This window comes from Fulmarus glacialis, unplaced genomic scaffold (assembly GCF_000690835.1).
Source record: "Fulmarus glacialis isolate BGI_N327 unplaced genomic scaffold, ASM69083v1 scaffold5659, whole genome shotgun sequence".
NCBI classification, from domain to species: domain Eukaryota; kingdom Metazoa; phylum Chordata; class Aves; order Procellariiformes; family Procellariidae; genus Fulmarus; species Fulmarus glacialis.
The window spans coordinates 5236-19851 of record NW_009231278.1 but is presented as its reverse complement, the minus strand read 5'-3'; the positions used below and the strand labels follow the sequence as shown (position 1 = coordinate 19851).

Here is a 14616-nt window from a genome sequence, read left to right as displayed (position 1 = left end):
GCTTTAGTTGTTGCTTGTTGGCACATCTTGCTGCTGGGCTTTCATGGCCAGGATACCTTGGAGAAGGGTGGGAGAATGCTGTGAGCTTTCAGAGGATTTCTTTTTTTCTTATTTTATTTATTTTTTGGGCTGGTCTGCTGCCATGGGTCTGGGCCATTTGCATTTGGCAAGCTGCAGTGTTCTTAACAGGGAACATTAGTCCTTCTCTCTGAGCTGCTTTGCAGCACGACCTTCTACGTGCCAAGAAATAATTCACTGGTATCTGTCCTTAGCTGGAGCAGGGACCTGGAGGCTGCTCGCTCTCCGACTGCCACAGGCTTCAGGAGCCCCCAGAGCTGGGCTTTTCCTGCCTCAGTTTCACCTTGTGGAAAAGTATTAGTAGTAAAATTGCTTAGTATTTAATTGACATCTAGGAATGCAGTGTCCCTGAGGAGTACAAGTGCTGGGCATTGGAGAATGACGCCTTTATTTATCAGATGGCGTAACAGTATGGAGGGGTCTGAAAAAAACCCCTTGCTTTCTTCTCTTTTTATATGTAGTGAACTTTAAATGTTAGTAAGTGAGAATGGCTTCTGGTTTCTTTGCAGTTGGAAAGGAATTGTGTATAGTCGGATGGCTGAGTACTGCAGACTCCTCTTCAAATTCATCCAATTTTGGTCTCTTTGGTAGGTTTTGTAATTTTAGAGAGCTGGTGAAGCATGGCAGTGTAATGCAAATAATTCTAGCATTTCTTCTGTTTGCTTGCATAGGCTTCTTTCCAGACAGCTGTATTAGTATGCAGCTGGCACAGAGCCATCTTCTGAAACAACTTCTCTATTTTTAGACTATTGTAATGTGAGTGAAGATACCCTTTGCTAATATCACACTATAAAGTGAATCATGGAAAAGATCTTGGGCACTGAATGTCTGGCAATAAAATGCCAAGGTGAAAAAATATATTGGTGGTGCTCGGAGCATGACAGGTACAGGGGAGACCCTCGCTATAGGGGGGTGATAGCTCTGACCTGCTTCGGAGCATCTCATAGCCCTGCGAATGGAGAGTCATTGAGAAAGCTCAAAGCTGGGAACCCTGGCAGGAGTGTGTCTTCTCCTCGTTGGTCATCCCTGGAACGCATAATCATCGAAACAAACCTGTCTTATTTCTGTAGGGTTTTTAATATAATCCTATGATACTAGTGAGGTTGTCACTCGGTGCTCGAGCTGCTAATATCAGAGGGGATTTACCAGGCTCCAAATTCTCTAGATGTTATCTTCAAGATCTGTGAAGGCAAGGTTAATCTGGAGCATGCCATGAAGAGATGCTCTGACACAGTCCTTGTGAAATGAAGTTTCTTGGCATGGGCAATTTCATCTCTTCATACTGAATAAGACAGAAATTTCTACGTACTTATTTCTACCTTTTAATATTGGGAAATTCTGGAGAATCTTGATTAACATGCGTGGAGGAACTGAATTTTTTTCCTCGAACATGTTAGCATCTGGAAAGCTGAGCACAGGTTTGCAGTAGCTTTTTCTCTTCCTTCCTTGTGTGTATTCTTCCTCTTCTGCTGTGGCTCAGCCGTGAGTAATTAAAATACTCTGCTCTCTCTCAGCACTTCCAGAAGTAAAAACTGGCTTGACTGTCAGTCTCTTGCCTCCTGTTCACTCCTCCCATCCACTGTTTTGATGGTAAATAACACTGCTTTAAAACACCTTTCTTTTATCTTGAAGCCAAGCATGGTGGAACATCAGCTGCTGCTTCTCTCCTTCGTCCCCTCATGCACGTGTGCATGCACAGGCACATAGCCTGCCCTTAGGATTCAGAGGACTTAGGAGTGTTAATGCTGTGCACGAAAAGGGCACTTACCCCCAAATTGTCTATTCACCATCTGACATTTTGGTATTAATGTGAATAAGTCACAAATCTTCTTAAAATTCAGTTCCCTGCCAAACAGCGTGTCACTGTCCTTATTTGTTCCTCTTGGACGATGGGGACTGCTAATGAAAGGCTGAGAGTGGACTGGCATAGGAGTATCAGTCTGCTGTGCTGAAATACATATATATATGTGTGTGTGTATATGTCTGTATGTATACATACATATATATGTACTTTACCTTGACAGTCTTGAAGGGTCTTTGTACAAAACTCTGTTCTAATGGTAGATGTTACCCTGATGCAGAGACTGGTGGAAATCTGGAGGGAGATTCTAATCCATTGGTCTGGAAAGGCACACACTAGTATATCTTCTGCCTTCTGGTTTTCATACTTGATGGCAGCAGCAACATTTGGATTGCAAAGATGAAATAATGAAAGCTGTTTTTGTTGGATTTAATCCCAAGCATTCCAGTTGGTTTTATGGCTTCTGAAATGAAGTTTGTAGTTCTTTTTAGCCGGGCCAAGTTTAACCTTATGTTCCCATTTATCTGTTTTGCTGGTCTTCTAAATAGTGGATCTGAGATGGCAAATTCATGTTTCATGGAAACCTAACTAAGGGCTGCTGTGGAAAAGAACTTGATATCAATCTGGATGGTATAGATCACGTGTGCAAAAAAAAAAAAAAAATACTTAGAAAAATCTTGATGCATCCACATTAAGGCATAACAGAGCCACCTCCAAACACTGTATAAATAGCAAGTCTAAACCACAGATACCATCCACCCCCCTTCCCATCATTTTGGATGAGTATGCCACCACATATTCCCAACAAAAATATAACTGAAAAAAATGACAAATATATGGGACATGCAGCGCTTGAAAGACACATTCTTGCTTGTAGACATGAAACAGCCTCCCTTCACAATTATGAAGACCAGATTTTTTTCGGAGCTGAGCTTCAAAGCTCATCAAGTATTGATGTGTCTTGGCAGCCCGTTCCCACGCGCAGGCTGCTGCTGTGAGAGCAGGCAAGCCCTGTTGTCATACAGGCTGATCCTGGTGAAAAGCTATGGGCGTTGGCATCGTGTACGCCTTCCGCATCCTTGCAGGACAGAGCGCATACCGTGTCTGCCTATGCAGTGACGCAGCCCTGATGGAATGTGTGTGTGTGAGCTTAGATCTGCAGAGGCGTTTCTGACCTCCTGAGCTCAGGAGCGTGCCACAGCGCGCTGCAGGGAGCTTGCAAGCGTGAGCTGTTTGCACTGAGAGCATGGTACTTCGACACCGGCACAAGTGGTTCTGTAGCCATCTTCCAACACTTCTCCACGACAGATGGTTCTGTAGCCATCTTCCAACACTTTTCCAACATCTGCAGCTCTCGGAGTTTGGTGACCTATGAAAAGAGGCTAGGTTGTAGCACGCACATATTTGTTTCAGAATGTGTTCCTCTTTCAGAGCCTTTCCTGGGATCTGTGCCTGGTAAATAGGAGGATTTTACATCTGGTAGAGCTGGTACAGACTTGCCTGGGGTTTTTAAAGCATGTTTATGTGTTGCTGCTTGGTAGGCTTCAACTGTAACTCTCAATTTCATGAACTTGCTCAGTAATGGCACCTAAGTAAGTCTGTTCCAGCCCCATTTCCTTCTTGCAGCAATGACTTCTTGGCAGCATCCTAGTAAGAGCACATTTAAAAGCAGTCACACCCCTTACTCCTACCGTGAACATGTCCAGGAGAGGATGAGCTGACAGTTTCCACACAAATTTGATGTGGTGACCTTACCTGGGTGTATAAACTCTTGTGTGTGTTTACTGACGTGCAAATCGGTGCATCTGTAAAGGCAGAAACAAACCAATGCTGCTGTGGGGCGTGCGCATGGAAGGGAGGGCTTCAAAAGTCTTATGTAGAATGACTTAAGTTAAACAATACATATAGAAAACATCAACTCCTCATTTCTGAGGTTATAGGCCATCCCTTTTTCCAGCAAGGCCAGCATAGCTAAACTTCATTTTTTTGTTTTCTTTTTAAAGGAACTTTGTGTAGAGTTTTCTTTTTATCCTGGGAACTCCAGCTTATCTTTTAAGAGCAGAGTATCCTAGGTATGGGCAAGTGTAAAGTGATTTGGGATTCTGGTGATGCATTTTGACTTTTCCCTTTTTGTTTCTTTCATTTAAAATCTCTCTGGTAGAAAACATCTTTGTTAAGGCGGCATATTCTAGACTTTTTTTATTCAAGACGTTGGGATTCAATGTTTATGGATGGTGAACCTACAGCCAGAAGAAACCTAAGGTTACATTGATAGATGACTTCTGTTATCATGTCCAAATGAACAAAACGTACTATTAGTTGCATGGTTTCTCCTTTATAGGCTTCATCTAACTATGTATACAGTATATACAGTTGTATACTTTATCCTTTTTGTGGTTTTCTGTAACAGTACTATTTCCATGTCAATTTAAAGCAAAACCTATGATGCAATATAGTTACTTCCCGAAGCAGAAGGCCCTATTGCACACCTTTGCATTACTTGCAGAAAGTCTATGTTGAAGCCTGTCTTATTGTTCCTCTGCCAACCGGTGGTGAAGAGGCTGCTGGATGGCTTTCTGGTCTACTGTTTGTCTCTGCAGCTGTCTAGGTTCCAGTTTTATATGAATTATTGTTTCTAATGCTATATGAATAAATAATGCTCTTCACCCACAACCGTAATATAAGCTGTAAGTCATATGTTAGAAAGATATCAGACTTTTATGACCAGTAAAAGTTCTTTCCTCTCTGCTAGAGAGGAGATAAATGTTCTGAAAAAGGTAATTTGATCTGTATTGTTTGGAACGCAAAAATTTCCATTCCCCTCCGTAGCTGCGTGCCTCTCAGAGGTCCTTTCAGTGTCTAGAGGCTCTTCCACCCTTCTGATGTTCTGTACCATTCCTCTCTAACAAGCCTGATGTTTCCTTACTCTTGCAGAAGAAAACGCAGAAATTACCCTGGATGTGTCATTAGCGTATCGCGATGACATGTTTGATGATTGGGAAGAAATAGCACATGCAATAGAGATCAGGAAGCTGAAATGCACCTTTGGCTCACCAAAAGTAAGGTGTTTTGACGATGCTGGAGGTGGGGAGGTGTGGGAGTGTGGTGGGAGTTTTCCTCTTCCTTTCCTTCATGGTGCTTCCTAGAAGCTCTGGGTTGTTCAATCATAACTTTCAAATGTGTCAGCTTTCTCTTGGCTCAAAATCTTTGAAAACCTGATAAGCTCCACATGCAAGTGGTTCTGTTTGGTGATAGAAGAGAAGGGGATGAAATTGAAGGTGGACTTAAAACTGTAAGGAAGAAAAGGTGTGAGGTCAACACACAGATCCAGGTGCAAGCAGAATTGTCCTCTGCAGTTCTGATGAGGCTGGAACTTGAATGCTTTGAGATCTATATACCCCAAACCATCCTAGAGAACTTGGACCTTTCCACCTTGTGCTTCTGTGATGGACAAAACCTTGTTCTTCAAGAGTGGTGAGGAAATAGCCCACCAGGGACCCTGCAGCACTCAAAGAACCTGGAGAGGTGGGGCAAGAGTTTCTTAAAATAACTTCTTAATGCCTCAAGCTACAAAGCTTAGGAGCAGAGAGCACAGCTAGCAGTTGAGAGCAAAGCATCTTGTTTAAATAAAGATGTTTCTTCTTGTGCTGCAGACTGTAATTCCCGTGCTTAAATTAATCTGGTGTCTCTTTACCATGCCATGTTTTTCAGTTCTGTGTCTTGTTCTCCCATTTTGCAGTCCCTTTCAGCAACCCCCTTATGTCTCCAGTAGCACCTGTACTCTTGCATACAGCCACATATATGCAGTAAATACATACGAAGTGCAGAGGAGAGTATTGCTAGTAAAACAGGACTTAAGAAACTCAACATCAAGACATGTGTGAGAGGGTTGCGTATTTTGTTTTGGCTCAAGTGGTGCTTGCTGAGGGAGGAAGCTTGGATCCCAAAGTAGCCTTTCATCTTGAAAGGGCTCCCTTGACTTGAAATATATTTAAAAGCCTCAGACGTGAACCTGCCTGAGGTCAAATGCGATTGACTCAATGACCCAAAACAATCAAAAACTTGAGCAAAAATGCCCCCAAACCACTAATGTTCTCCAGCCTTGCAGAGACTCTCCCCAGGTGAGGATTGGAATTAGCAAACAGGCTAGACCAGTGCTAGCAATGGTCCCAGCTATGTTCAGCGTTAGGGCTTTTGCAGACCCTCACCATGGAAGGCATGTTGGTCCGTCCGAGGCTGACCATCTCGCTGCTCTGTGCCCTTTCGCTAGACCCTGGAGTCTGAAGGCCGTCACTACGACTGTGATTTCCTTCCCTTCATGGAGATCGGCAGCGTGGCTCACAAGTACTACCTCATCAACATCCGTCTCCCCGTGAACGAGAGGAAGGGCATTAACGTGGGCATTGGGGAAATCAAGGATATCCGCCTTGTGGTAAGTGTCCGTCTTGCTTTTGTCCGCGCTCACTGCCTCCCAGGAGAGTGCCTGCGATGCTGCGGTCAGCAGGGGCATCTGCCCTGGGGCTGCTGCAGCTCCTTTCTTGATCTCCTCTTTGATCCACAGCAAACGTCCTACTCTTCATCACAGGTAGCTCCTGCCTGCAAATGTGCCTTTCTTCCTTCCTGAGGGATGCCCTCTTTGACTGCTCTCTTCTGAGGAGCCTTGAGCAGTGCCATCATCCTGCACTGCCCGGTGATCACCTCCAGAGCTGGGCTCTTCCCATGGCTCCAAGAGCTCCCCTCTGTCCTCTCCTCCCCACCACAGTCTGGCTTGGGTGCAGAGTCTTCCATGTGATTAAGCCCCGCCTCTCGCAGATAGGAGCTAAGGAGGAGCAGAACAGCAGGGTTTGCAGGGACCTGGTCTGTCTTGGAGTTGGCCATCGCCATGGAGATGTTTGAGATGGCTCTCAGCTATCCCTGCTCCTGCCCTCCTGTGAGGCTTGGTAGCCATGGGTGCTTTTCCCAGCTGGAAAACCTCCCACGACCATCCCTCTCGGCAGAAGCAGCGAGCCAGCCAGCTGTGGTGGCAGCAAACGGCAGTGGGAGGATGTGTGTCTGGAGAAATGTGTTAATTTGGCTGATGCGTTTCCCATCAGTGGTGACTTCGCTTCACGAGTGTCTTGTTTCTTGTCTGAGAGCAATTCTGCCAGCTTTTTCCACGCTGTGTCAGAGTGCCCCTCTCTCAACTGCTCTCTACCTCGCAATGGAAGCTGCGTGTGTTGGCATCTGTTTTCAGGACTTTTGAAGCCTCCTCAGGTGGCCTGGGTGCTAAGTAGGCACCTGCTCCCTTTCCTGTGTTGGGCAAACTGCGTCCTTCGAAGAGTAGTTGCATCTATATGTGCTTACATGTACTGCCCTGTACGTGCCTCTCCTGTCAGCTCCCTCCTGTAAGCAGAAGCACAGAGTAATGATGTTAAACCTTGTACAGCTGTTGCATTCCACCTTGGTTTTCCTTAGGGCATCCATCAAAATGGAGGCTTTACAAAAGTGTGGTTTGCCATGAAGACTTTCCTCACCCCCAGCATTTTAATTATCATGGTCTGGTACTGGAGACGGATCACGCTGATGACACGCGCTCCTGTCCTGCTGGAAAAGTGAGTAGGGGCTCACGTGCTGGGTAAGGTGACCCTCAAGCAAGAGGACCCTGACCGAGGGGGACACTGCTCCCTGGCAGAGCCCGTGTTTGGGGAGATAGGGATGGTCTCTTCTCTGTCCCCCTCCCTCCACCCAGGCACACTGGGAGCAGGAGACGTCCATAGCTTCTCTTTTCTTTCCCATTAAACCCATAGAGAATGAGTATCTGCATTTGCCCATGGCTGTTCAGAGGGGCTTAGCCCCAGAGGGTTTGCTGGCAGGAGGTGATAGCCCACCGCCATTGCCCAAACAGTGCCAGATTTTCTTCTGTTGCTTTTCATGCACAGCTTTGGTTTCTGGGGCTCTGTGTCCTTGCCTTGCAAACTGGAAAGAGATGGTGTTTCTGCCTCTCCAGGGTCATCTTTGCTCTGGGAATTTCCATGACGTTCATTAACATTCCCGTGGAGTGGTTTTCCATCGGATTCGACTGGACTTGGATGTTGCTCTTTGGAGACATTCGACAAGGCATTTTCTATGCCATGCTCCTGTCGTTTTGGATCATCTTCTGTGGGGAGCACATGATGGTGGGTACAACACAGAAGGGAAGGTGGTTTCCAACCCCACTTGCAGCGGTACCTGGCAACTCCCTTGTGCTTACTGAGTGTTGGAAACAATGCTGTGGGGACTTGCTCCAGGTGAGAGGACTTCAGGCTAACTTGCTTTTCCTTTTTCTTTTCCTCCTCCCCACCTCTTGACCCTCCATTAGGACCAGAACGAGCGGAATCGTCTCGCGGGGTACTGGAAGCAGGTTGGACCTATAGCTGTTGGCTCCTTCTGCCTCTTCATCTTTGACATGTGCGAGAGGTAGGTTCAGTGCTGCTCCCAGGGTGAGCCTTCCCTGTGCACCTCCTGCAGCAGGGGCCAGCATTTTAACCCCCATGGCTGGATGCACAGCCCCATCTCGTGAAGCGAGGAGAGGCTCCTGTGAGTGCACTGAAGCACGCTGGTGTTGCCCAGCAGCGTATCTTGTCCCATAGGGCCGTAAAGAAACACCTCCCACCTCATCTCATCCTCACCCGCACGGGAGAGCAGTGTGGCCAGCTCTTTCCAGGCTGCAAAGCAGGCACAGGGCTCTCTGAGCTTGTTGGCTTCTGTGGCAGCTCGGTGTTTTCTCTCCTCTTTGCAGGGGAGTGCAGCTGAAGAACCCCTTCTACAGCATCTGGACCACCGAAGTTGGCACGGAGCTGGCGGTATCCTTCCAACCGGCTCAGGGCAGGCTCAGTCTGTGTTAGTAGGAGAGGGAGGTGTTCCCCTCCTGCCAGATACCTGCGGGGTGTGGGAAAACCCTCCTCCTTTTGGCAGGCTGGGACTGTGAGGTGGGGCTCAGGCGCTGCAGGGAGATGCCAGTGTCGTTTGGAAGAAGCAGTCCTGGCAGGTTTGGTGCTGGGTACCGGCAGGGACTGGTGCTGTGCTTGGGGAAGTCACTGGAGAACTGAACTTCTCAAGATGTCTGAGATTTGGGGGGAAGCACGGGGGATTTAGTCCTGGCTGTCATCATGATAACCCCAGAGCCAGTGCTCTGCCTGTTCTGCTTCCCCCCCAGCCCCAGCTGCGATGGCATCTGCTCCAGGACCCTCCGTTTGCTGCCATTACTCGGGCACACGTTGCTGAGGCATTTCCATGAATTGCCCTTTCAGGTCCCGCGGGAAGGGCTTGCTTTCACTGCCATTAATTCTGATTACTGGGCTGAGATAAGCTAATGCGATGAGTCCCCCTTCCGCGGCACCCAGCCCTCTTGCAGGAGCCTCTCTGAAGATCACGCTGGTTGGCGACGGCTTCCCAAATCTCTGCAGATTTCGAACGGGCAGGCATTTTGGTGTGTTATCCCTCCTCGCTGCCGTGCTGAGCCCGGGGGGACATCGGAGCCCCTGCTCCCCAGCAAGCCAAGGGCTCATCCAGCGCTGCCTCGCTCATGGGCAGGCTGCCGTCCTGAGTGATTGCTGCCTGCTAGAAGTTTAATTATGATCCTTGGTATGATATTAAAATAAATGAATCGCCTGAATAATGTTTTCTATTATTTCTTTTTAGCTCATACAATTTTCTCTTAACTTGGACTGCCCAGATGGCCTTTATTATAGTCGCAGGAATCTGCTTGTGTCTCTATTTTCTCTTCCTGTGTTTTATGGTCTTCCAAGTGTTCAGAAACATCAGTGGAAAGCAGTCAAGCCTCCCAGCCATGAGCAAGGCTCGCCGCCTTCATTACGAGGTAACGTCCCTCCTTGTTGCGCAGATTCTTTATTCTTAAAATGCATTTTTGACCTCAAAGTCTATACTGAGACCTTCTCTATCCATGTAGTTCTGAATTGGACGATCTGATCTTTATCGGCTTTCTTGTGTTGCTCAAATCCCCTAAATGCCTTTTTGTTTGACTGTCGTGATGTTTCATCTTTATTTGGGTCTTTAGTCCCAGCTAAGTATTTTAAACTGTCAGGAGGGTATGTAAGCTGGCTCTCCTTTTCTATGAGTAGTTGCCATCTCCCAGCTTACTGAACAGTGTTGGAGAATAGAAGAAAATTGCCCAAATTACCGTGTAAATTACTATGGGTTGTAAGCACATCAGTTCCCCATACCTCCATTTCTCCTCCTGTAATATTAATTATTGTGTTTAATGGAAAGTGTAAGACCACCCTGTTTTTCCATGGTGTGAATTCAGATTTTTTGGGGTTGTCTTTTCCTAACCAAGTTGCAGGAGGGAAACGGTCCCGCTAGGATCAAAATGTGGCATATTCAGCCCATTGTCCCTGTTTTTAGACTGTGATTTTGTATGTTGTTTCTGTCCTAGCTGCCGTTAACTGCTGCAAAACATGGGGAGCTCACATTAAGTGCTTAAGCTGGGAGCACCTGTTGTTTCCATGGGTGTGTAAATATTTATCACCGATGTTGTTCTGTTAAATGATGGTCACTTCTGATTTAAACAAGTCCATTGTCACCCATCAGGAATGCACATTAAAAAAAATAGAAAATTGGACTTGAGAGAATTTGAATAAGATATTGAGCATTTTTTTCCATCTTCCCTTTTAGCAAGAGGCGCAGGACTTCAGCTTGTATCGTAGAGCTGCTGCAGCCGTGCTCTACATACAAATACCTGGCAAGCATGAATTTGATCTGGAAGAGTTAAATTAATAGTCATTTGTTGTCGCAGTGTGGCATAGTAATTACGCAGACACTGACATTTCCACCAAAATTCCAGAAACAGGTTAAAAAAAACAACACACACACAAAAACAAAACCAAAAGCATTTGTAAGTAAAAACGTAAAACTAGTGAAAGCAAGTACGGTATGCAGTCAGATTCCCAACCAAGTGATCTTGAGCCTTAGCTTGTCTTATAACCTACATTCTCCGGTAACAGCCAGTGTAGTTTTGACAAGCTTTGAGAATCGCTGCAGTTTCTTCCCAGACAGACTCTGGAGGTGAGGATTAGTCTGGTCCGGACCCAGTACCCACGCGTAGTCTTGCTAAGCCATGCGAGCTCTCCACAGATGTTTGTTTTACAAAAGCTATGAGCTATCAGGCTGGCTCCTGGTGAAACCCATGGCTTACACTGACCTGCCGCCTCTTCCACATTAACTCTTGGTATATCAGTCACAAAAGCAAATGTAATGGAAAGCCAGAGCTGTCCAGACATGCACACCCCGCTCGGAGCATCCGGGAGGAATGCAGACGTGTGGGGAGCGGAGAATATGGGCTGTCGTGAACACGGCGCGGAGGAGTGGGTGGAGGTTGTTTTGCTTTGGGGTTTCGTGGGTTGGACCCTTTTTTTTTTCTTTGCTTTTTTTTTTTTAATGCTTGTGTCTTGTATATACTAAAAACAAAAATGGGTTTTGTGGATTCTGTTAATGTGACCAGTGACATTTCTCTCTAAACAGGGGCTGATTTTTAGGTTCAAGTTCCTGATGCTCATTACCCTGGCTTGTGCAGCGATGACGGTCATCTTCTTCATCGTGAGCCAGGTGAGTGACGAAACTCGGCTTCCTCTGAGAACATTCGCCTCCGACTCCCTAGCCACTAACGACGTCGGCTCACTTGCTGTTCAGAGAAAGCATGCCTGTTATAAGCAGATTTGATAAGTTGCTTTTTAACAAGTTGTTTTCATTTGTTTGAAGCACTGCTATAAAATTGCTCAGGCTGAATGCTTCGCAAAGGCCTTTGGCTCACAGTAAGGTTCGGGGCTGTGCTGTTTGAAATATCAGCCAACACAGTTTAGTCATTTCTGAGAATTCAGCAAGAGGGAAAATGTTCTGTTCACATTGAAAGAATCCGGTGTCTGTGTATGCCCACAGAGAAATAACAGAATTCAGTCTTCCCTGGGTTGACTTTGCAACCCTGCTGTTTCAAACAGTATCTATAGCTATTTATTCTGAGCTCTGATGCAGTGTCTCTGTACAAATGAGCTGATATCGCTACTTAAATATACTTTGATGGTTTACTCCAAGTGACTTTTAAGATTTTGTCTGTTTCAGAGATGTCATTTCTGGTTGCTGCTAAGCATAGGCAGCTTGTAGCTTCAGGAGAACTGTGGGTACAGCCTAGCAAGTCCAGTAGTGCAGAATTACGGGTGCAGGAGCCGTTTCTCCCTCGCCGCACCACTTACGCTTTGGGGTACTGGTGTGTCCCAATGCAAAATACAACAGCAGATGATTTTGCTCTTAAAAACCTGTTAGACTGAAGCAATGGTTTGAGAAATGCCACTTGGCAATTTGATTCATCATTGAGTGCTGATGACCGTAACCGTCACCGCGTATGGGCATAACACAATCTTATTCAGCTACTCTTTTCAAGCTAGTTTAGCTTTCGTCTTTCTCCCTTATGTCTTTTTCTTTAATGGAAAGCCAACATTTCAGTGTGAACAGTCTGTGTGTCTTCAAGTAATATTAATATTGATGATTCAAATAATATTAAGATTGATGATATTTTCATAAATCTTGACAAACCTCTGTGTGTCTAAGGCTGATGCTGTCAGCCTAGGCCCCTCTCGTAAGACAAGCAGCGAGGCGGCATTCAGCGCATCAGCTCTTCGTATTATTCATGCTGGTTTTCCTTCTATAAAAGGTCTATTTATAGAAGTCTAATGTTTTCAGATGTAACTAGTTGTCTCCTGGGTACTGCCCTTTATGTGGCAATCGTTGCTGAATGCATCAGTTACGGCAGGGATATATCGCAGAATATGAGAGATTTTGTCACATTTAAGAATGATAAATCAAAGTTAAAGAAATCCCAATGCAATCGTTTTGTAAGGACCATTTTTTTCCTGCAGATTGAGGCTAAAGAGGAGAATCCTAGCCTGACTTCTGCATCGCTGAATCTGTTATACTCCATTTACTCGACCCTGTTGAATTGACGCTGTTCTTGTTGATTTACTCCAAGTTATTGCTTTAGGGGATCACTTCTGTATTTTTACAGAATTTGGTCTTACTGATCAGCCCGTGCGTGTCTGCTTTCTCCCGGGCAGGTGACCGAAGGCCACTGGAAGTGGGGGGACATAACGATACAAGTGAACAGCGCCTTCTTCACTGGCATCTACGGGATGTGGAACCTCTACGTCTTCGCCCTGATGTTCCTGTATGCGCCATCGCACAAGAATTATGGTGAAGACCAGTCGAATGGTATATGCCTCTAAATGATCTGAAGGCTGTCACGGGAAGAAAGCAATATAAAATGGGTGATATCTTTTGTGCTCTTTTTTTTTTTTTTTTTTTTTTGGCCAAAGTACATGTTCAGCACATTGAAATGTTATGCAAATGATTGTTTGGTTTTCCTAGCAGACATTTTAATTAATTGACCAGGTTAGACAAGTTTGAGTATTTAGCCAAGGCTGTCTAAAACCTTCGAGATTATTTTTGTACTTTTTAGCATTGCCCAGTTGTAATTGTGTAGCTCAAATGGAGGGACGAGGAAAGGAGAAAATAGAAATCTGGGCAAGTGGAGAATGGCGATGCTGTTGGTTTCCTTTATCAGTAGTCTTTATCAGTAGCACAGAAATCGTCCTTTACTGATATCCTTGTATTTAAATAACTGTAAATAAAAGCATTTATAGAAATGTTGCATAGTCCATAGCTCAGGTAGGTCCTGAGAACCTGGAGGGAATAAAACAAATTTTTTGCTTTCTAATTGTCAAATATTTTATTGTGAGACCAGGCTAACAAAATAACTTTGTTTCTCAGGTGACCTGGGAGTAAACAGTGGGGAAGAGCTTCAGCTCACCACCACCATCACCCACGTGGATGGGCCGACGGAGGTTTATAAGCTGGCTCGCAAGGAGGCTCAGCAGTAACACTGAGATGGCCTCAGCTGGGACCCAGACCGGGGTGGAGAGCAGAGGAAAGAGACCTCTCTGACCTAACTCGCTTCTCGAGCACCCCGTAGCTAGTGTGTTTTCACAGAGCCGTGACACCGAGCAGAACATTTGTAAACTCTTTAATATGGTGTAGTTATTTCTGGGGGGAGGGATATATATATTGTGTTACACTCAAGCACGTAAAAACCTGCTAGAAAAGCATTAAGGTTGCAAAGTCGCACGTTCAGAAGTTAGGAAGGGCGGCTGACATTGGGCAGTTTTTATTTGGCTACCGTGTGCCTGTGCATAAAGGTGGTGCAGGGAGCTCAGTCAGTGAGCACGTATTCAGTACTTGGAGTTTTCTGCTTGTGTGCAACTTTAAACAAGGGGTTGGCGGGGGGGGGGAACTAAAGCCTCATTTTAGAGAAGTTTAATTCCACCATCTGTAATAACTTTAAACAAGGGGTTGGCGGGGGGGGGAACTAAAGCCTCATTTTAGAAAAGTTTAATTCCACCATCTGTAAGTCTATTGAACCTTGTTTGAGGTCTTTAGTACAGCCCTGTAACTCTGCAGCAAACCTGTCACTTGAATGAAACGCAGCTGGGGAAGGGAGTAGACTGTTTGTAATACATAAGGTTTTAGTAGAAGCAGCAACATGCTTTCTCAGTAGGTTTTACAGCTGTTTGTTAAATATAGGGGAATGTAAAAACTGGATGCCTGAGCTGAGTTGCAGGAGAAAGGAGTGCTCCTGTCCCGAGTTCCCAGAGGTCCCGCAGCCAGCTCCTGCCTATTCTCAGCCCCTTTGGCTACCCTCGCTTTTGTTGTCCTCC

General features: G+C 45.7%; 1 protein-coding gene across 1 annotated transcript in view; it reads left to right on the top strand.

Moving 5' to 3' along the window:
- WLS (wntless Wnt ligand secretion mediator) overlaps positions 1 to 13791 on the top strand; it is a 24456-nt gene extending 10665 nt beyond the window's left edge. Inside the window, 10 exon segments of the mRNA XM_009584496.1 lie at positions 4814 to 4938; positions 6150 to 6311; positions 7334 to 7470; positions 7866 to 8034; positions 8217 to 8314; positions 8637 to 8700; positions 9573 to 9716; positions 11378 to 11461; positions 12961 to 13114; positions 13673 to 13791. Coding sequence (XP_009582791.1) covers positions 4814 to 4938; positions 6150 to 6311; positions 7334 to 7470; positions 7866 to 8034; positions 8217 to 8314; positions 8637 to 8700; positions 9573 to 9716; positions 11378 to 11461; positions 12961 to 13114; positions 13673 to 13782 — 1247 coding nt within the window. The 3' untranslated portion in view covers positions 13783 to 13791.
- Positions 13792 to 14616: the final 825 nt, after the last annotated feature.